We start from the raw sequence: 20,980 nt of genomic DNA on the forward strand, positions 1-20,980 counted from the left end.
GGTCTTTCGGCCATATTGAAGTGCTCCAGGTATTTACAAAGTCTCAGCCACACTGGACTGGCTCTAGGCCTAACCATGTCCTTCCAGGAGACATAGTACTGTGCTTACCTCCCCATTTCCCCTAGGGACTCCCAATGGGAATGGGATAAGAGGAAGTTTCTCTGCCTGTGGTGTCCAAGATTACCTGAAGGATACGTGTATGTAGTCCGTCAAATACCTCTCTCTCCATGTTCCCTTGCCACCCCACCAGAGATAGGGCCGGTCTGGTTCATGAGTGGGAGAAATGTGCTCACCCCACCGATCCCCCCACATATATGTTACTCAGTACATCATCACTGCACTCACAATGGACAAGATACCAAGAGTCCCTGGGCCCAGAGAGGACAAGCATTGAATTAATACTTGTTTCAAGAGTAAGAGGCATTACGAAAGAGGTGTTATTAGCCATGAGGGCCCCTCTGTCTAGAATTGGTCATCATTTCTAAACCCCGTCTACTGTCACGCTCATCCCAGAAAACGTTACAATCTGAGAGTGTGCTAGAAAATGTGCGAGAGGGTCATTCTAAGGGACTATTCTGGATAAACCAAAGCCAGGGTGATTGGGTCCATTCAGAACAAAGAACCATGACCAAGGGGTATTGAAACTGGATATAGTCAAATGGATTATTCTGCAAGTGGCCCATCTGGGGTGTCAAGCCACGATCATCTGGTTGATATCACAAAATGACCTGAGAAGGACAAGGGTGTTCACAGCACTGGCTGTTTGAGAAACGTTCAGAGAAATGGTCTTCCCAGTTGATACTTCCCCAATATGTGTATTCTATCAACTTAAGATATTTGCCCATCCTGGCAAAAGTAAAATGCCTTTAAATGAAGACTTTAGGGACCACATTTGCGTGTCTTCCTCCCAATGACAAGATTAGCCTTATTATTTAAAAAAAAAAAAACCCACTGTTAATTTCCTAAACTTGTTAGTGCAGTTATTTATCAGACTTTAGACGGAGAAAGCAAAAAAAACAAAAAACAAAAAACCCCAAAAAACAAAAAAAAACCATTAATTTCTAGAGAATGGCTCTGATGGACAGCAATGGATGACTCTGGGGTCTGTTAATTGAAGAGGAGTGATAAGGATCTTTTTTTTCCTCTTCATCTCTTTGCATGTAGGACAGTCAGCCCTGAACTCAAGTCTTACGCCCTGGGAGTCCTGTTCCTCCTCCTCCGTTTGTTGGGTATGTATGCTCTTTATTCCCTCAATAATGAATTGGATGCTTATGACCAGGTGAGTAAATATGCGTGAATTTGTCCTACTTCTTGAGCTTGTCTTTTTCTTTCTTCTATGAAGTATAATTATTAATAAACAAGAGAAACCTTAAGTCTGTAAATTTTGCTCTGTATTTAGACCTATGCAGTCTCTGGATACCACAGAGTTTTCATTTATATAATCCCTGTCTTGGTGCCACCCTGGATTCTCAACAGCATAAGGAGGGAAAGTGATGGCACCAAAGAGAAAACCATTTGATGGTGTAATGTGGCTCCCTCATTGAGCAACCCCCCGAGCAGCTTGTGAAATGCTTCGATTATGGGCTGCCGGCTAGGACAGAGAAGTCTTCTGACAGTGTCTCACAAATGGAAACTTTGATCTCTTTAAATTTTTCCAAACTGCTTGAGTTTATTTACCTTGGGTTTCCAGGATGGGAAACAGAAGCTTCATGCTACAGAAGCTGTATTCCAAGGTTTGGTATGGATAAAAAGAATTCAGTCTAACCCTGACATTTTTAAGTTGAGAAAACATAGGATGGGGATATTCCATGGTTCTCCCTGGGTCCTGGGACAGGCTGGGGCGAAGCAGAAAAGGCTGGCCAGGTAACCCAGCTGCCAGGCTTGCCTGACCCTTCTCCCTTTAGACTTCTGTTGCTTTATGAACATCCTTGTGTCAAAGCCAAGATCAAGACAGGGTAACATTTTTTTTTCCTTGAATAATAGTGGTTTTCTTTAATGGGCATTAAATGGTAAATAAATATGCAAAGGGAGATAACCATGGCCTGTATTTTCAGTGTAAAAATTAAACTACTCATTCTAAGTATATAACTGTGGATGAGCACAAAGACTTAGCTATAGAAAATGTTTATGAAAATGTTTGTAAAAAATGAAAAATTGGCCATAACTCAAATGTCCAGCAGCCTGGAATTATTTACATCCATTATGATCTGGAATCCCACTAAGATTTATGTTCCCCTTTAACATTCTGAAAAGTATTTATAGACTTGGAAAGAGCACATGACATGTGGAGGGGGGACAAGGTCTATAATATACTAAAGTGTTTTTAAAGTATAAGCATGGAAAAATATTGGAAAGCTAAACACAAACATGGTATATTATTGTCTTTGAATAATATTATGTTATAAATAATATTTTCTAGAGGTTTTAAAATTTTGAATGAAGATATATGTGCCTATGACTTAAAAAATTTTTTTCTTAATGTTTATTTATTTTTGAGAGAGAGGGAGACAGAGTGCAAGTGGTGAGGGAGGGGGGTGGGCAGAGACAGAGAGGGAGACACAGAATCCGAAGCTGGCTCCAGACTCTGAGCTGTCAGCACAGAGCCTGATGCGGGGCTCGAACTCATGAGCTGTGAGATCATGATCTGAGCTGAAGTCAGACGCTTAACCGACTGATCCACCCAGGTGCCCCATATGTACCTATTACTTTTATAATGAGGTGAATTCCTGTATAATATATGGAAGAATATGAAGGATCCACTCACAAGGTCCTTCCTGGAGAATGGTAAGTGAAGGGTGTGTGCACCTCCTCACTTCCCTTCTCCACCTGTAGCCAGATATTTCTAGTCAGTCACTGTGATCCATCCTGCTGTGCCCAGGACAAGGTCTCAGAGTCCTCCCGATGATTATCAATCCATGTAGGTGGGTAACTAGGGAGACCTAAATGGCATTTTTATCTTAGGTCGATTTTGTGGAAAACAGAAATGCTCTAGGTATGAAGATACCCAGTTAAGACAAGTTTAGTAGGAATTCAAACTAAAACATTTGGGCCTTCCGGGAACTTGTAGTGCCCTGTAGAACTCCATAATCATGGGGTAATCGTTAGGTTGATTCTTTTCTTCTTCTCGGGAGGATAAAGTCTGCATGCATCATCCTGCCTTACCCCTGTTGCCCTAACTTGGATGGATAAATAGATACATGAATGTGTAACGTCAGGTAGCAAGTTGGGGACCCTTATTTCTGTAAATAGTGAAACCACTTCGCATATACATTCATTCAACACACTAACATTTATCGAGCACACCCAGTGGGTTCAGATCTCCGTTGACCATACCCAGGTAAGTGGGTATGACTTCCTAGTAGTCATATTGCGAGCTCACCAGGGAAGGTGGGAATCCCCCATCTGTGGGGTTGTTGTAGGAGAATCTCAACCTCTAAACAGACACTTAAATACTCAATATAGCAGGTAAAAAAAAAAAAGTTACCCTTCGGAATAATTTGATGGCATAAAAGGAAAAAAAAAGGCTTGTAAAATATTTCTGAAATGTTAATGAAAATTAGAGGGTACTTGAAAACAGAATGGAAAATTGTAGAGCTCGTATAATGTGACACTGTTAGGATCATTGTATGTTGCCCTCATGCAATTCCATTATTTATATGTCTGCCCCAGGAATAATCAACCAGGCATTATCTATAGTGGTATTTTTCAACTTCTGTGACTGATCCCCAGCCAGAGAGAAGTTTTACATTATGGGCCAGTGTGCACATACATATGCATTAATACAGCTGGAACAAAAATCTCACACAAAAAATACCCTTAATATATGTGTGTATTCTTTTCTGTTTCATGCTTTTTAAAAAGTTGGTCATGACACAGTCTATTGATTTTGTTGCCCATTTATGGGTCACAAATCAGTCTGGAGAACTCTGCTCGAGCAGGATAGGACAGCTTCATCTTTTACTTAAAAGCAGCTTATCAAAGAAGTCTTTGCTTTTGGCCTGATTCCATTTCCTGCAGCAGCACCTGATGTGATTAACCACCAGTTAATGTTAACGAGGGGTCAACCAAGAAATCGGCTTCCATGACATTGTCGACCTTTGTGCTTGGGCCCTGTATGGGTAATGGGAATTCAGTAGAGCATCACAGCTTGGTGATGGTGTCTACACAGGTGCAGTTGGGGACACGTGGAGGAACCCCCTCACCTCGCCTTGGGAGGGGGCAGGGGTATGGGTCTGAAACAGTGTGACGTCTACCTTAGACATGAAGACTGAGCAAGAGTTATGTAGATGAGCGAGGAGAGAGGGCTATAATGGAGGGACTTACGGAAGTCCAAGCCTGGGAGGAAGCACCACGTTTGGGGCCACAGGAAGTCAAGTGTGGCTAGAGTGTGCAGGACAAGCAGGCACTGGCCAAAGATGGGACAGGATGGGTGGCCATCAGAACATGACCTGGAAGGGTTGCTGCCCTGTCAATAGCTTTGACCTTTATCTCTCAGGTAAACGAAGTCATTGATGGTCTTTAACCAGATTGTTGTGTTTTGGAGGAACGCCCATGGTCTACTGTGTGGACAATGAGAATGTACGGACTGAACTGTAAGCCGCTGGTCTAACAGAGTAGCTGATGGCCTGGGCTGGGGAGGGGTGGGTGGAAGAAGAACCTTCGAGGCCTGGTCTCTGAGTGAAAGTGTACCTGCTGCAATATGTAAGAGGGAAGAAACCACAATGACATCTCCTTACAAAGGCTTGGATCACATGATGAATGGGGACATTACCTACTAAAACAGGAAGACTAGGAGGGAGGGGACTTTGGGAGTGGCATAGGCCAGCACTGTCCAGTAGAACTTTCTGAAATAATGGAAATGCCCTATATTTGCATCACATGTGGCTATTGAGTACTTGGCTTCTATAAATTTTAATTACTGATTTTTATTTAAGTAGCCACTTGTGGCCAGTCTCTGATGCACCACCCTTAGGAGAGCGTGAGGAAGTGGGGCAGCATGGGGAGATCACTCTTTCCAGATACAGTGAAACCTTGGTTTGTGAGCATAATTCATTCCAGAAAGATGCTTGTAATCCAAAGCACTTGCATATGTATCAAAGCGAACTTCCCCATAAGAAATAATGGAAACTCAGGTGATTCATTCCACAACCCAAAGATATTCATATGAAAATGATTACAATACTGTGATATAATACAAAATAATTGAGAAAGTAGAAAATACAAAGAAAAATAAATGAACCTGCACTTACCTTTGAAAACCTTCATGGCTGGTGCAAGGGCAACAAGAGAGAGAAGGGTTATTGAGTAGGACGACTTTCATTATCACTAACAGATGTTGACTACAGTACAGTATTGATAAACTCTTGTCATATACAGTATTTAGTGTAACTGACAATAAGGCAGCAGAGGAAAGGGTCTCTATCTGCAGGCAGCCTGACCTAGCATGAAGCAGAGCATTCCTCAGCTTACTCTTTGATGGAGAAGCAAAGGACTGCCCATAGGTGCTTTGAGGTGACAAAAAATACACTAGAGCCAGCTGTGGGCACCTTCCAATGTTCTGAAAAATCACTGATTTCTGCCAAACATCATGGCCTGAGACCGAGCATCTGAGCGTGGGAGATGATCACCCACCATCCCACAGAGAGAACGGGGGGAGGGGTAGGAGAGAGAGAGAACCATTGGCTCAGTTGTGATCATGTGATGTGCAGCATCACGTACTACTCCTATTGGAGGACATTGCTCATTTATCAAGTTAAAGATTAAAAATGTTTTGACGTCTTGTGCAGAAGAAATTACTCCCAATCCAAGGTTTTACTGTCATTAGCTATGAAGAGTATAAGGAGAGAGGGTAGGACCCAGAAGTGAAGGGGAGATTATTTTTTTCCTGTTGCTTTAAATGCCAGTGGAAAGGAGTTGATAGAGCAGGGGCTGTAGTGTCAGGGGTCAGTGTGGCTCCGTGAGCTTCCCCAGCAGCTTTGGAGTAGAAGTGGGAACACCCGGTTGGTTGTTTCAATGGCAGGTGTGGTTGAAGGAGTGTGGGGCCAAGAAATTAAGGAAGACCAAAGTGGGGTTAAATGGACTATGGTACCTCAGCTGGATAAGGGAAACATGACAAAGCCCAGGGTGTACAACCGCATTGGTGTCTGTGGAGAAGCCCAAGGCTTCTGGTAGAAATCGAGTGGGGGAGAAGGGCACTGAGCTACGTCAGTAAATTCAGAGTAAAGTGAATGGTCTCCTCCGAGCAGAATTCCTGATGCAGTCAGATCCGTCCCTCTTCATCCTTTTGCAAGTGCCTGCTCGCTGCTTTTCTCTCTGGGTGTTGGCAAGCCATCTGCTTGAAGACCTGATCCAGAATCTTGCCCCTGGGGTCCACTGCGTGCCTTGGATGTTAGGCTAAGTTACATTAATGGAAACAAATAGTCGCTGAGATCCTGCTACACCCAAGACACTGTTCAAGATGCTGCAAAGAATGTAAAAATACTCAGGAGCCAGCATCCTGCCCTCAGGGGCTCCAGTGGGAGAATGAAGCAGGTATGAGGAATATATAGGGCTAAAAGGGTCCGGACCTTGAATCTCAAGGGAAAAAGAGATTTTACTTGGCTAAGTAGTTGCCAGTGTGGAGTGAATGACAGATTTAGAGAAGACTGGATATACATTGAGAGTTCTGATTTAGGGAGATCAGCCTGGCAGCAAGGTGCACGGAGGTTCTGTGAGGTGTGGCACAACTAATCAACGCATCGAAGGGAGAAGCGGCTAACCACAGCAGGGCAGTGGGCTTAAGAGGCAAGGACAAATGGAGGCCTACAGTGGAGGTAACATCTACTGAGACCCCCTCACCCCGCATCTAACTATATGAAAGTAAAAGAGAACCAACAGAAGCACAAGGTGCAGCAGAGAATTTCAGCCTCAGTGACGCGGCATATGGAGAAGCCTTTCATAGGGCAGGAGATGCAGTCTGACAGGTGTCTCAAAGGTATTGTTGGGGCTGGGCTGGCCGCCACAGACTCTCCTCCCACGAACGCCTGCTCTTAGTTTTCAGAGCACCTGCTAAGCAGAAAGCATTGAGAATCTCAAGGTGCCCGCCTGGACCCAGGTGTCATTCCCAAGCAGACTGTCCCCAGATCTTGGGCGATTCATGAAGGTACTACAGGAACAGCACATCTGGGAAGCTCCTGATACGGTGCGTCAAACATTTGCCGAGCTCCTACCATGAAGTCGTGAATATAGAGAAGTTCTACAGGCAAGTGGGAGACATGAACCCATTAAATGAGCGCTTTGCAAGAAGTAAGCGCAATGTGCCAGAAGTCCCACATGAGAAGCCATGCGCCCAGCCGTGGGAGGATCGGGATGGGGTACAATGGGTGGAATGCATGGAACACCCCTCCCACTCGTCTGTGTGTCTATTTGGTTGTTCATCAAACATTAAGCAACGATGGGTCTGACATCCTCAAGTGCCGCCATCACCCAGGATCTGCTTCCCTACCTTCACTCAGGTGTCATCACATATTCACCGTGGACCGCTCTGCAGTCAGGCACAGCAGGATTTGAGTCCGGCCCTGCCACTACTGGCCGGATGGGTGTGGGGAGGCTCTTTGAGCCTTAGTGACTTGAACATGGAGCCCAGGGATAAAATGAGAGCAGAGCAGCATCACCCAACCTCTCCGATTCAAGAAAAGTGAATGTCAAGTGCCCACGGGCAAAATGCTGGCCAGTGCCAAAAGTCCAGTCTCTTTCTTGGCATTGCTGAAGCAGAGAGAATCTATTTTTCACCCACCCCCTCAGCGGCTTGTGCTGGTCAGGACAGTAATTCTAATCAGGCTGAAGAGGGATTGCACGGTGACTTCAAGTCTTGGCAGGTAATCTGGAGAGGAACGGATACGTTTTGAAATGTAAATGCCAGAGTAATTTTCAGCTTCCATTTTGTCCCAAAAAGGTAGGTGAATTTCTTTTCCTTACAAAAGCCTTTAAGTTCATCTTTAAAGTTTACACCAAAGAGTATAAATAGGCCCAGCTTTTTCAACCCCGGGGGGGGGGGGGGGGGGCGGCAGGGAATGAATTAAATAGCCAAAATACAAAACCATGGGGTTTAATCTCCGTTAATAGATTTCAGGAAAACAGAGACCCTTTCCTTGAACAGTACTGCAATTTTTGCATTGAAATATATAAACATACATGGCTGCAGCTGGGACCAGAGCGTAATAGGAAGAAAGATTTAATCCTTTTAATATTCTCTGTAATAGCACATAACAGCACGGAGCCTCCGGGTACCCTTCCCAACCTACTGTGGGTTTCCGGTGTCTCCATGATGGGGCACTAGTTCATCCCTACTTCATCCGTGAGTGTCTCCCCAGGAGACATAGGGAGAAGGGAAGGCAAAGGGACGGGATGCTACCGTAGCCTCCAGGGAGGAAACACACAGTTTCTAGAATACCATACCATCATCACCCTCCCTCCTCATTCCTTAGGTAACTGAGGGCATAACAGAATGAAGAAGCTCAGAGCAGGAATAGGTCCTATACCTTATCCACTTGGCACCCCTTCTGGAAGCAGCTGATTATCCTCCAAAACAGACTTATTCTTAGGACATGAAGGAGTCTTGCCAGTTAGGGTTATTCTCTGAGTCTTGGTTTGAAGAGTATTTTGCAACTCTTTTCTCTGGAGATGGTGATTTAAAAGAGGGCACATCTCCAGGTATCCAAAGAACAGGAACGGAACTGGATTTGTTAAGAGCCCACTTCACGAGGGGCTTTCACAAATGCCGTCTCATTCGATCTGTTTAAAAATTTAGTACAGGGAGGCATCTTGTGCCCATTTTAATAAGCAATGCGACCGAGATTGAGTGGAGTGACTTCCCAGGGTGGCAGGTTCCCAAGTGGCGGAGTTGGAAGCCAGAGTACGTGATCTCGGGTCCCAAAGCTCTCATGGTCTCCCCACCACCGAGCAACCTTCAGATGTGAGCTCGCTCTCTCTGAAGAAGGGCAGCTGTCAGCTCTTTCTTCTGACAAGTATCTGCCTGAGTTGTTCTGCAAAATACTGAGTTTGCTTACAAAACAGTCTCCCAGCCTTCTCGATGCGTTAATAACCCTGGAGAAGGGAGCACTCTGGAAAGATCAGAACCTCCTTGTGTGTGGGTTTCCCCCTCCACACTTTGCAAAGATCAGAACCCCTGTTTCACCTCTGAAAGCTTCAAAACCAGCCTTCCGCAAGCCAGTTATTCCCAGGAGCTTAGCAGCAGGGTAAATAAGATGTTTTCTGTAGCCCTGGAAATCCCTGATAAGAGCCCTAAAATCTTTGCTTCAAATCAACAAACTTTGAATTAGTAAGAAGGAGATTATTGGGTTTGGGGTTTTGAAATGTCAAGCCTGAGACAAATAATTAATCTCTCTCAGCTTCAGTTTCTCTGTCCATAAGATAGGGAGTGTTATAGGGTTATGGACGGGGGCTCCTAATACATTCAGAGTGCCCCCTGACAGTGCCGGGGTGAGGGGGTAGTTAATAGACAGTAGTTACTGTGTTAACCTTAAAAATTAAAGTTACTTACCAGCAAAAATGGGTTTATTCAGGAATAACAAAGAATTGAAATTTGGGACGTGCAAGTCACTGCAGCACCACAGGCAGGACCCGTTGTAAACAAAGGAGAGGAATGTTATTTTATAAAGAGGAGGAAGTTGGGAGGTGATGCTTCCTCAGTGGCTGAGATAGTCAGTTTCTTGTAGGAGATGCAATGCACTTCATTCCCTCCTGGGACCTGTAATTGAGGATTCTTCTGTTGGGGTCTATAATGAACAGCTCTTCCTGTAATTGACATTGAGTAGGATGGTTCCTCATTTTATTCCCACTCCATTTCAGTGAGGTGTCCCTTTATTAATTTTCACATTTCCCCCTTTTGATCAAGATCCTTCTCCAAATGCATCACAGAGCAAGAGTCTGGTTTTCACAATTCAGTGGCCATTTTTGGTCCCTCAGCGCCAGGAAGGATCTTTCCTGGGTGTCACAGCACTCGTCCGTGGAAAATTGTATAGATGGAAAACTACTGGGATCCGTTCGAGTCGCAAGGACCACTTCCATCTGTAGTCCATACTTATCAAGACTGTAGGTGCTAGAGAGCATGTCCTTATTGGTCACGGCATTTTTACAAAGGTTTGACAGGCACCGAGTACAGAATCAAAAGTAACATGACCGTTCCAAATTATGTGATGGTTTTAAAACAAGATCCTAGATCTGAAAGTAGCCAATGAGAAATATTTGTGGGCACTTACTCCCACGTAGGGAAGGAAAGTCCCTCGTATGGGGACAAACCCCAGAGTCACGTGTACCTCCTGGGAGTCCCCACTGAAAGCACTCATGGGAACAGAATAGGGGATACTGCAGGAACCTCCTGGGAGAATTAACCGGGTGCATTTGGGAAGATACAGTGCAGGTATAAACACGAAGTTTTGCAAAATAGCAAAACTTCAAAGATGTTGAAAAGCGGCATTGTTATCTCAGAACTGCTGGAACTTAGGCGTATTACTAATAATACAGTAAAGTCGAAAATTCAGAAACCATGAATTTCGGGTAAGACTCCAGAGGAGTCCATTAATGTCCAAATGAAAGAAACTCCTGTGAACCCCGAACCTTCTAACAGGCCTGATCCAGAGATCTCATCAGATGTCGTCTGCTCCGGGGCCGGGAAATCCGGATTTTCAGGTCATCGGATGGCGTGCAGGTCCAGTCAGGCTGTGGTGCTCTCTTTAGAGGGGTCTCGTGGATCCAGGAGTCTGTTCTCTGGTGTTTGTTAGCACAGGATTGGTCAACAGTGCCTTGCTGGCAAGGTTGAACAGAATCTTGTCTATTGGAAAAGACACCTCCAGAAAAAAAGTCCAGGTTGCAACGTGTGATGCTCAAGGTCTTTGTCTTCCGGTAATACACGGTGAGAAGACTGAAGCATGGCTGTTTTTAAGGAAGCAATTAGGCCTCTCCAGTGTTGAAGCATGCCTTTTATCAATGGTGGGTTAAAGTGCTACCAAACCCAAGTGGGGCTTCCTGTCCCTGAAGATGCCAGTACTCAAAGAGATGAGCTTTTGATTGAAAAGGAATATAAGCTTTATTCAAAAGGCTGGCCACCTGGGGAGAAGGCAGGCTCTTGCCCAAAAGCCAACTCCGAAGTTTCTACCTGGCCCAGGGGGGGTTTGTAGAGGGTTTAGGGTAATCAGCAAAGGGAGTGCAGTGGCCTGCAACATTCCCTCATCGTGTGCAGACTGGATGATGCCAGCTACAAACGTTATCTCAGCCCTCGGGGCTCCGGTTCATGTTTGTGATGTGCAAGCATACTGCGTTCTACCAGAGCAAGGTCTACAGACACACAGAGGGAGGTCGATAAAATCATTTGTGTGACCTAAAAAAAAAAAAAAAAAAAAAAAAAAAAAAGACATTTTGCTTAAAAAATTGCTAGGCTAATCAGAAAGCCGAGGCAGCTTCAAACAGACTTGCTGGCTTCTGTGGCCTGGCAGAGTTTTCGTGCTTCTGTGCTCCAGGCTAGCGGTCTGCAAAGCTCAGAGTACATTAATTCTGCTACAGATCAAGGGCCTTAGGTCAGCAAGAATGGGTTAACCTGAAGCAAGTTAACCCTTAAAACCAGCTGGAGTGCAGCACATTGGACATCCTGTGACCATCCCAACAGGGCTGGATCAGAGACTTGGAAGGACCAAGGGTAGTGCTCTCAGGCAAGCCAATGGGAGGGTCTCTACCCATTCTGCCAGTTGAGTGCCCATTAGCACCATTACCTGAGGGTTGTGGGTGGGATGCACAATGGAAGTGTTGTAAAGCTGGCCAAACAACACACACTTGTCAAAGCACCTGACCGGTAAAACGGGTTCCCTGATCACTGTGAAGTTCATCCCCCCAGGTAGGGATATTTTCTTCCAACAGAATTTTAGCCACAGAAGAAACAATGGTCTATCTGCAAGGGAAAGCTTCAGTCCAGAGAGAAAACCTACAAACCATGACTATAAAACTATCCAGGAGATGGGGGAAGCTGTATGAATTCACCTGCCAAGACTCGAATGGCCCATTGGGTAATTTAGAGCATTGCAAACAGGTTTCCCTGCATTTTGTGGTAGGGAGGTGGGCACATTTGTGGTCTTAATATTTCCTCAGGGCGCCTGGGTGGCTCAGTCAGTTAAACTTCTGACTCTTGATTTCGGCTCAGGTCATGATCTCTTGGTTCATGAGATCGAGCCCCATGTTGGGCTCTGTGCTGACAGTGTGGAGCCTGCTTGGAATTCTCTCTCTCTGCCCCTCCCCCGCATGTGCACACATGCTCTCTCTCAAACTTGGAAAAAAATATATTTCCTCATCAGTATTGGTTCATGGCTGCTGTCATGTTGTTAATAGACCAATGGTTTAATACGTGTGCAATCGTAAGTGATAGGAAATTTAGAATTTCTGGTAGGGCCGGATTGTTAGTTGGTCCAAACCAGAGTTCTCTTTTTTTATCGAACCAACAATTATTAGATTGCTAGTCCTGTTTTTCATTTTTGGGGGCCAATTGTTGGGCATCTCTGGTCCGTTTTTCCAAATGATTGTTTAGGAGAACATCCCTTTGGACCATGACAGGGGTTTGGCTACTCGTTTCCCTAAGAGCAGCATTTTTGGTGGACATATTAGCAAGGTGGTTTCTTTTGGCCTCTAGGGAGTCGGTTCTGGAATGCCCAGAATATAATAATATACCAAATATTATTATATAATATACCAAAGTCACAAAGTATTCCAAAGGCTAACTAGATTATCAGTTTCATTATTCACGGTTTTACCCTCGGCTGAGGTAAAAACATTTAACTCAGCCTGATGGGCCAAAGGTAGAGGGACCGCCAAAGTGACTTCAAAAGGAGCTGCAGTGGTATACCATCATATTTACCATTTTCATCCTTTAAGTAAGCACCTTCAGTAAACCATGAAAAATCTGCATTGGTTAGAGGAGTTTCCTATACATGGTCACAGGGAGTCCAGTGGTGATCCGTCAGCATTAAGTGACTGCAAGAGGTCTGGTCCAGGAAGGAGGCTCAGAGAACAGCGGGTGAAGGTCATTGCAGCGAGAAAGTTGTAGGAGGAGTAGCTGTTAGGAGGATGTCCTCAGAGGTGAGGTGAAGAGAATTTAGGATTCAGGCTTCTAAATGATGTTTAGAGGGGGGGCCCATGGCGTCAAGCAAAAGGGCAATGGCAGGAATGGCTCTGACGAGAGGGGGGTATCCCTGTGCTACCGGGACATGTTGCTGCTGATGGTCCCATGTTTTGGTGGGGACTCCAAGGCATTCCCTTTCCTCTCACATGTAAACAGGGAAAGGGGAAGGTGATCATTAGGGTATCTGAGAACAGGGGGCCTTTATTACTCTTTGCTTTAAAGTCTCATTAGCTGTGTCATCTTGATCTTTCCAAATAACAGGGTCAGGTCTGTCTGGTTTTTTTTTTTTTTTTTGGTAAGGCATATAGAGGTTCAGCCATAAGAGAGAAGTCTGGAATCTAATTTCAACAGTAGCCAGCCAGTCCCAAAGAAACCTCGTTAATTGGCAGTTAGTTTTAGGTTTGGGGAGGTTCTGGATGCCATGAAAATTACCTGGATCCACATGTAGTCCTTATTTCAAAACTGCAGTTTCTATTTGGAGACTTTTTTAAAGAAAATTCCTTTTCTAATGTCTATTTTTGAGAGAGAGAGAGAGAGAGTGAAAGTAGGGGAGGAGCAGAGAGAGAGGGAGACACAGAATCCGAAACAGGCTCCAGTCGCCGAGCTGTCAGCACAGAGCCCAATGTGGGGCTCAAACTCAGACTGCGAGATCATGACCTGAGCCGAAGTTGGACGCTTAACAGACGGAGCCACCCAGGTGCCCTTCTATTTGGAGGCTTTATGTCCCTTTAAGGCCAAAAGCTTTAAGCAGGTAGATGCTGTTTTCTATAAAGAAGTATGAGAAAGGGAGCAGAGGTGGAAATCATCTCTGTAGTGTGACAAACATCCAGATCAACTTTAAGGTGTGTGAAAAGTGAGAAGGGCTCTCTGTGTAACCCTGGGGTATTACTGTCCAGGTAGAACCACAAAGATCCTTCTCAACTAGAACACTGAAAAATGCACTGCAGTTATCAACTACAGTGAGGATTTGCTTTTAGTAAGAATGGATGTCAGTAGCATATGGAGCTTGGGAATAACAGTATTGAGGGATAATATTTATTGCCTAGAGGTCATGGACAAACTGCCATCTTCAGCCATTGGGTTTTCTCACAAGTAAAACGGATGTTACAGGGACTAGTGCAGGGGCTAAGAAGGCCTTGATCCCTGTAATCATCTATTTTATGGCCTTGATGCCTTGAAGGACTACTTTATTTATAGAGTATTGATTATTTCTGGGGCAGGGGGAGGTTTTGAGGGATCTATTTGAATCGATGGGAGGTATACTATGGATTCTGCCAATATCAGTTGAAGAGCGTGCCCATAAAACGGATGGTGGCCAATGCCTCAGGGACAAAGGATTGATAACCCCAGACGCAGCTCTAGTGGTGTCAGAGTGGGAGCAAATAATAGGTGCCAAAGGGTCACTTAATTCACCAGGTTGGCTATTTTGATGACCACTGGCAGATTCTTAAGGAGAAAGAAATTCTGGCATGATATTTTTCTAAGAAATCTCAGCCCAATAAATAAATAAGGAGAAAAGGGTGAGTAGCTCTCAGTGGACCTAAACAAAAGGGAGTAGGTTCCAGAGACTGGAAACTGCTGAGGTTTATTAGAGACCCCACCCCCACCCCCACACACTATTTGAACTGGTTTTGTACTCCGAGACAGCGGCTGCTGTGTAGCAGGGGCTTGAGCAACAAGAGTGCAGTTTCTGAGAATGAAACTCTTTGTCCCTATTGACAGCCCATCAGGAGAGTGCTTTCTCTGAGCCGATAGATAGAGAGGCTTGGGAAGAGCCCTCTAGTTCCTCGGGGCCCTGACACTGGGTACAAAGGCTGCAGGGGACTGTGGCACTTCAGCCTGTCACAGTCTTTTTCCACGGTCCTGGCCCTTTGCAATAATAGCAGATATTAGGGGAGGGTTGGTTGTCTTTAGGGGCATTCATTTGCCAGCATTGAAAACGGAGAATTGTAGCACTCTTTTCTTTTAGATGACTCATCTAGAGCGTAAGTGAGCTGGCTTGCCCAGTTAAATCTGGGGTGTGCAGTTTCCCATTCCATCCTGGTCCCTTTAACAACAACAAAAAAGAAATATCCATGTTCAGCCCATTAATAAATTGAGTTTAAGGGTGCCTGGGTGGCTCAGTCAGTTAAGTTCCAAACTTCAGGTCAGGGTCTGACAGTTTGTGGGTTCAAGCCCCGCCTTGGGCTTTGTGCTGCCAGCTCAGAGCCTGGAGCCTACTTCGAATCTGTGTCCCCCCCCCTCAAAAATAAACATAAAAAATAAATAAATAAATTGAGTTTAATGCTATCTGGGGGCATTTCACATCTAAAGGAAGACCAGAATTTTCTTTAAAGACAATTTGGAGTTGATTGTAATAGTCACGAACAGGTTCACCCGGCTTTTGTGTGCAAGCCTGAATTTTGTTCCAATCAATAGGCTTAAGTAAAAGCTACCATCATTGGTGGGTACAGCATTCTAGCATCCTGCCAAAAATTAGGGGTCTGTTTCCCTAAATCCCCCCTCAGGGTGGTCCCAATGGGCTAGTTTCATCCAGTGTTTGGCCTGGCCCTCCCCAACAAGCACGTGGACTACTATAAATCTGAGAAACCAGGTTGGTCAGTTGGAATAACTGTGAAATTCTGCAGCAAACCTTACGGGAGTCCTCGGCCACTTTAGAAAACTCTTTATGGCTCACAATTTGGCTTTGTTCCAGGGAACAAAGGCAATGTGGGGTTCATTTGGATCCTCAGAGAGACACATATTAATAGGTCCAGGAGAGGAGGGGAAGGTTCCTTCAGAGGAAAAGGCAAGTTCAGTGAAAGGATTAGCCTGAGGGAACATACAGAAGTAAGGAGGCAGTGCAGGGAATAAAGGAAAATGGCGCCAGAGGTGGGAACCAAGCCCAGAGGCTGTGAGACGAAGGGGACAGAGAAGGGGAAAAGTGGCCTCAGCAGCCCTTTTTTTTGTTTGTTTGCCTCAGCTAGTATACATTCCAGATTCCTGATGATGTTTGGAAGCTTCACAATACCAGTCAATACAGGTGCCCCGTTCTGTTGACAGTTTTAGAACCAGTTCTGTCCAATTCAGTTTTGAGAAGAGTCAATTTAGGAAGATGGAAAGTTCCCCACTGAAGATCCACACTACTTTTTGTTAAGTTCTCCCGCTTAGTTAGAAACGCACATGAAGAGGGACCACGGGATTTGAAACATAAAACCAGCTGGGCTCACAGAAGAGGGTAAGGCACCCTCTAAAGCAGTTTGACAGCTGGGGCCCCCTTTCTTAGAGGTTTATTCTGTAGAGGAAAAATTTTCAACAGGAGCGACCTGGTTCCAGAAGGAATCAGGATACTTTACCAAAGGCCAAACGAGTACCCTCAGAAAGAACAAAGCCTTAAAACAGATCTCAAATAAAGTGTGGGAAGCTCAAAACACAGAGCGGAGCTTGAAATCCAAGAGACAAACTGACCTTCAAAACTCCGAGGTCAACAGGAAGGCAGCTCACTGAACTCCGTGGGCACCTGCCCTGGTTGCTCACCAGCTCCCGAGCTGCCGCAGGTCTTCTCTGGATCCCACCTCTCATCACCAAATAATGGTAACCTTAAAAATAAAAGTCCATTGAGCCACCTAGATGGCTCAGTCGGTTGAGCGTCTGACTTGATTTTGGCTCAAGCCATGATCCCAGGATGGTGGGATCAAGCTCCATGTCAGGCTCTGCACTGAGCATGGAACCTACTTGAGATTCTCTCTCTCCCTCTGCCCTTCTCCCCTGCTCTCTCAAACCTAAAAGCCCATTATTTTAGCAGCAAAACATGGGTTTATTTGGAAGCAGAATTGCAACTCAGGGCACGCAGGGTATAGCAAAACCGTAGACAAGTCCTGTCGTAAAGGAGAGGAAGGTTACTTTATGGAGGAGGAAGCGAGAGGGGTTGTTCTGAATAAAAATCCATTGGAGAAAAGCAAGAGTTCAGCGTGATGACAGCTTCTTACTGGCTGAGTTGCTGGGGTAGTTGATTTCCTGTAGGAGATGCAACCTACATCTTTCCCTGTTAGGGTCTGTAATTGACAATTGTTCTTGCTCTATGGCTCCCCCGTCTGTCCTCTCTAGTCTGTGTTAGAGTGGTTTCCCATCATTAATTTCCACCATTATTACAGCACTCTTGTGGGAGTCTCCATTGGTGACTGGGGAGGCAGTATCTTGCAGGGACAGCCTGAGATTTTATTTGGCCCACCAGAGTGATAAACAGGATGATGAATGGGTGGCTGCATGGGAGCATTAGCCATCAGGTGAGTTCTAGAATGACCTTTAAAAAAAGAGATCCAGTCAGTTCTTCTCTGGTATTCGTTGCACACCTGATAGCCAGAGCTCCCCTTTGGGGAACAATTTTAAGCCAATATAAAGATGAATCTGGTGGGAAAGCCAGTTTGTTTTTTTATAAATATAAAGGGAAACTTATAAAGGTTATGCTTAAAGTATTAAACCCAGAGTTTATTCTAAATTAGTCCCCCAACCCCCTGTATACCATGAATAAGTTAACAAAACCTGTGGGCCCTATGGAAGGACCAGACTTGTGCATAACACCTCATTTATAACAGGGCTCATCTTGACCCTGGCCAGGTGGGCAGTATTAGCTCCATTTTAAAGATCAAGAAACTGAGTCACCAAGAGATCAAGCGACTTGCCCCAATCCTAAGGCTTTCGACACAAGTTCAAGGTTCTTTTCTACTCCAGCACAAAGGCTCTCCAAAATATGAAAAGCTTTTCTAGGCACTTAGCTTTCTAATTTCTGTTTGAAGGCTTTTTCTGACTCCTTCCAGGCTGTGTCATCTGGTAATGGAGCCTGACAGTAGGCAGGATAAAACCGACACCGTTAGCACAAAGAAGTATGCCCTACTTTAAAGATAACACAGTATTTTAGAAACCCTCACACAGATACAGATTCATGAAGGAGTTACATCTTGGCATTTTAGAGGGATATTTTGGTCCAAGCAAGTATTAAGGAATGGCTCCTTTATATTGTAAATTTCCTCTGATGTGCTTAAAATATGACCACATTTGCCCAATGTGGATTTGTCTGCAACTCTTCCAGTGCCTCTGCACTGGGAGCAAAGAGCCCGTGTGCTGTCAGTCCCTTCCCACGGCAGAGCTGTTGACAGTGTCCTCACAGGCCACTCCCCACTGTGCTGTGACAGGTGAGCTAGGACAAAGTGACCTCAAGAAAGGCAGAAGGAAGAAGAGGGAGGAACATTTGGGGGCTATTGCAACCTCATAAAACCCAGAGAAATAGGTGAATGGAGGCAAGTGATCCCATGAGACCATAGAAACAGCCAGATTTGTCCCATTTTCCCCGAGTCTATCAATTTAAAGTGGCTCCCAATCTCCATTTCTTTACCTAAATAATGTGGAGGGTGACTTAGTTTCTCTTACGTGGTTGGCTCCATTGGGTTAGTCCAGTGGGCTCGTTTTCTGTTACATGAACCAGGGCATTTGTTGCAGGGTGGGGGGCGGGGGCTGGGAGAGCACTCACTGGTTGGGGAGGAAGGCCTCAGACTCATGGACAGACTTTAGGGCAGACAATGCTGGGATTCTAGGAGTTTCTATTCGGCCAGACCAAGCAGACCTGGAAGCTGCAAAGAGGGAGCAGGTTGTTGATTTACAGAGTCAAGCTGCTTGGGAAGTTTAATGAGGTTTCAACTAAAATTCCTACTCTGGAATTTCTTTCTGGGCTAACACGGGACCGAGCTGGGAAGTGCTAAGGCACCTGGGCCCAACCTTGTTGGCACTGATGGGACACGCCCATCCCAGGCCTGACATTAAAATGAAGGAAGCATGGTCTCCCTCAGTGAGCCTTTTCCCTCCCAGGCTGCCTTCAGGGGGCCCCTCCGAAAGGAGGGTTTGCAGCATGTTTGACATACGTGTTTTAATTCTGGGGATCGTGAATGGATATCAGGGGTTCATGAACCACCTGAAATATGGGTGTGGTTCTTGTGGGTAGATGTAATTTTCCGGACTAAGGATCTAACTCTCATCGAATTCTCAGAGGGACCTTCCTTAATAAAAAGTGAAACTGACGCTCCAGGGCTGGCCCTGGAAGGAACACTCCAGATAGCAGGATACCCCAGAAATGGGATCTCAGAACTGTTGCCACCTGCTTCCGGTGATCACTCTCTGCCTCTAAGGTTTCTCCCTGGATATGATTGGCACCACATTCTGGCCTTAAGGGTACTTTTTTGTTCTGAGGAAATTAATCTGTATTAATGAGCCATTCACTGATTTCCCATTGCACAGATGAAACAGTTTCCTCCCCTGCCCCCCCCCCCCAACAGGCCAGAACCCCCGGGGGATGACTTCACAATGCTGATGAGCAGGCCACACACCAGACACTCTAACCTAGTTGTTCTAGGAGGGAACACCTTGGATGATTTTAATGTGCAGCCAGGACTGATAACTTTTGAGCTTGGACAAGGGACAGAAACACAGAACTGAACTAAGGAGAGTTTTCATCTCCGCCATTTTTGATCGCTGGTTGAAAGTGCCCGAAATACTCTAGGGTGAGGGTTTGAAAACTGGTTCCCGGCTCAGAATGAAAAGGATTCAATCCAGTGGTAATATCCAGGGGAAGGGAAGTTGTCAGCATGTATGCAAATGGTTTCCATCTTAAACGATACACACATACACATGCATGTGGCTGTGTTATACATGCTTGTGTACGTAACACGTGCACACGTATGAGGCTCCATGTATGCGTGTGTGTATACAGACACACACACAAAGGTTAAATGCGCTCGTTTCAACTTCTGTTCCCTTCTGTTCCCAACTCCCTCCACTCGAACACAGCCTTAGAAGCCCCGTACAGAGAGCACGATACCTCCTTGCATTTCCTCTGTGTGGTTGTACTTCTCTGAGACGCAGAACGGTCCCTTCAGGGAAGCTTCTCTGTCTCTTCTCAGACTCTCAGCAGATGACAGTAGTAGCAGACGTCATTTATTTTGTGTTTACTGTGTGCCGGGCACCATCCTAAATGCTTTTCCTGGGTCCATTTAGTCCGTCTTCACAGCAGTCTGAGCAGAAGTGATATTATCCCCATTTTGCAGATGAGGAAACAAAGGCACAGGAGGCTTAGAGACCTCGTGCAGGTTTGGGCGGAGCTGGGGTTCGGACTCCAGGCTGTCCGGGCCCGTGCCGTGGAGCCACCCAGTGGGACACGCCAGCCCCGTGGTCCTGTGGGGGGAGAGCGGTGCACGCGTGTGGGCTGGAGAGGCCAGCCTGCAGAGCCTGAGGGTAAGCGTGCCGTGTTCTTTCCCCCTCTCGCAGGCTTCATCCCCCCTCCCCTCATCTTTGGGGCCGGCATCGACTCCACCTGCCTGTTCTGGAGCACGTTCTGCGGGGAGCAAGGCGCCTGCGTCCTGTACGACAACGTGGCCTACAGATACCTGTACGTCAGCATCGCCATCGTGCTGAAGTCCTCTGCCTTCGTCCTCTACACAACCACGTGGCAGTGCCTGAGGAAAAACTATAAACGCTACATCAAAAACCACGAGGGCGGGCTGAGCACCAGTGAGTTCTTTGCCTCTACTCTGACCCTAGACAATCTGGGGAGGGACCCTGTGCCCGCCAGCCAGACCCATAGGACAAAATTTATCTATAACCTTGAAGACCATGAGTGGTGTGAAAACATGGAATCTGTTTTATAGTGACTAAGGAGGCTGAACTCTGTATTAGTAATCAAAGGGTCATTTTTTCCTAAAAAAAAAAAATTTTTTCAAAAAAAAAACCCACAAAACTCAGTACAGAGACACACACACCACACGTACACACACCACCACCTTTGTCCTTTTT

At 45.6% G+C, this 20,980-nt stretch overlaps 1 protein-coding gene and 1 long non-coding RNA gene across 5 annotated transcripts in view; one reads left to right on the top strand and one right to left on the bottom strand.

Moving 5' to 3' along the window:
- Nucleotides 1-20,980, top strand: part of SLCO3A1 (solute carrier organic anion transporter family member 3A1) — a 317,750-nt gene that overhangs the window by 282,486 nt on the left and 14,284 nt on the right. For 2 of the 4 annotated variants that reach the window (XM_047863496.1, XM_047863497.1), the window contains exons 9-10: nucleotides 1,165-1,229; nucleotides 20,456-20,698. In XM_047863496.1, coding sequence (XP_047719452.1) covers nucleotides 1,165-1,229; nucleotides 20,456-20,698 — 308 coding nt within the window. Of the gene's footprint in view, nucleotides 1-1,164; nucleotides 1,230-20,455; nucleotide 20,980 lie in introns of those variants that run through there. The other 2 variants (XM_047863495.1, XM_047863493.1) reach the window with 2 other exon arrangements.
- Nucleotides 5,658-20,461, bottom strand: LOC125168400 (uncharacterized). The gene is made up of 5 exons (XR_007153123.1): nucleotides 20,010-20,461; nucleotides 18,669-18,768; nucleotides 16,610-16,740; nucleotides 9,542-11,377; nucleotides 5,658-7,861 (listed from the first exon to the last, which is right to left on the bottom strand). It is a non-coding gene; the product is annotated as an uncharacterized LOC125168400 (long non-coding RNA).

The sequence above is a fragment of the Prionailurus viverrinus genome, chromosome B3 (assembly GCF_022837055.1).
Source record: "Prionailurus viverrinus isolate Anna chromosome B3, UM_Priviv_1.0, whole genome shotgun sequence".
Taxonomy (NCBI): Eukaryota; Metazoa; Chordata; class Mammalia; order Carnivora; family Felidae; genus Prionailurus; species Prionailurus viverrinus.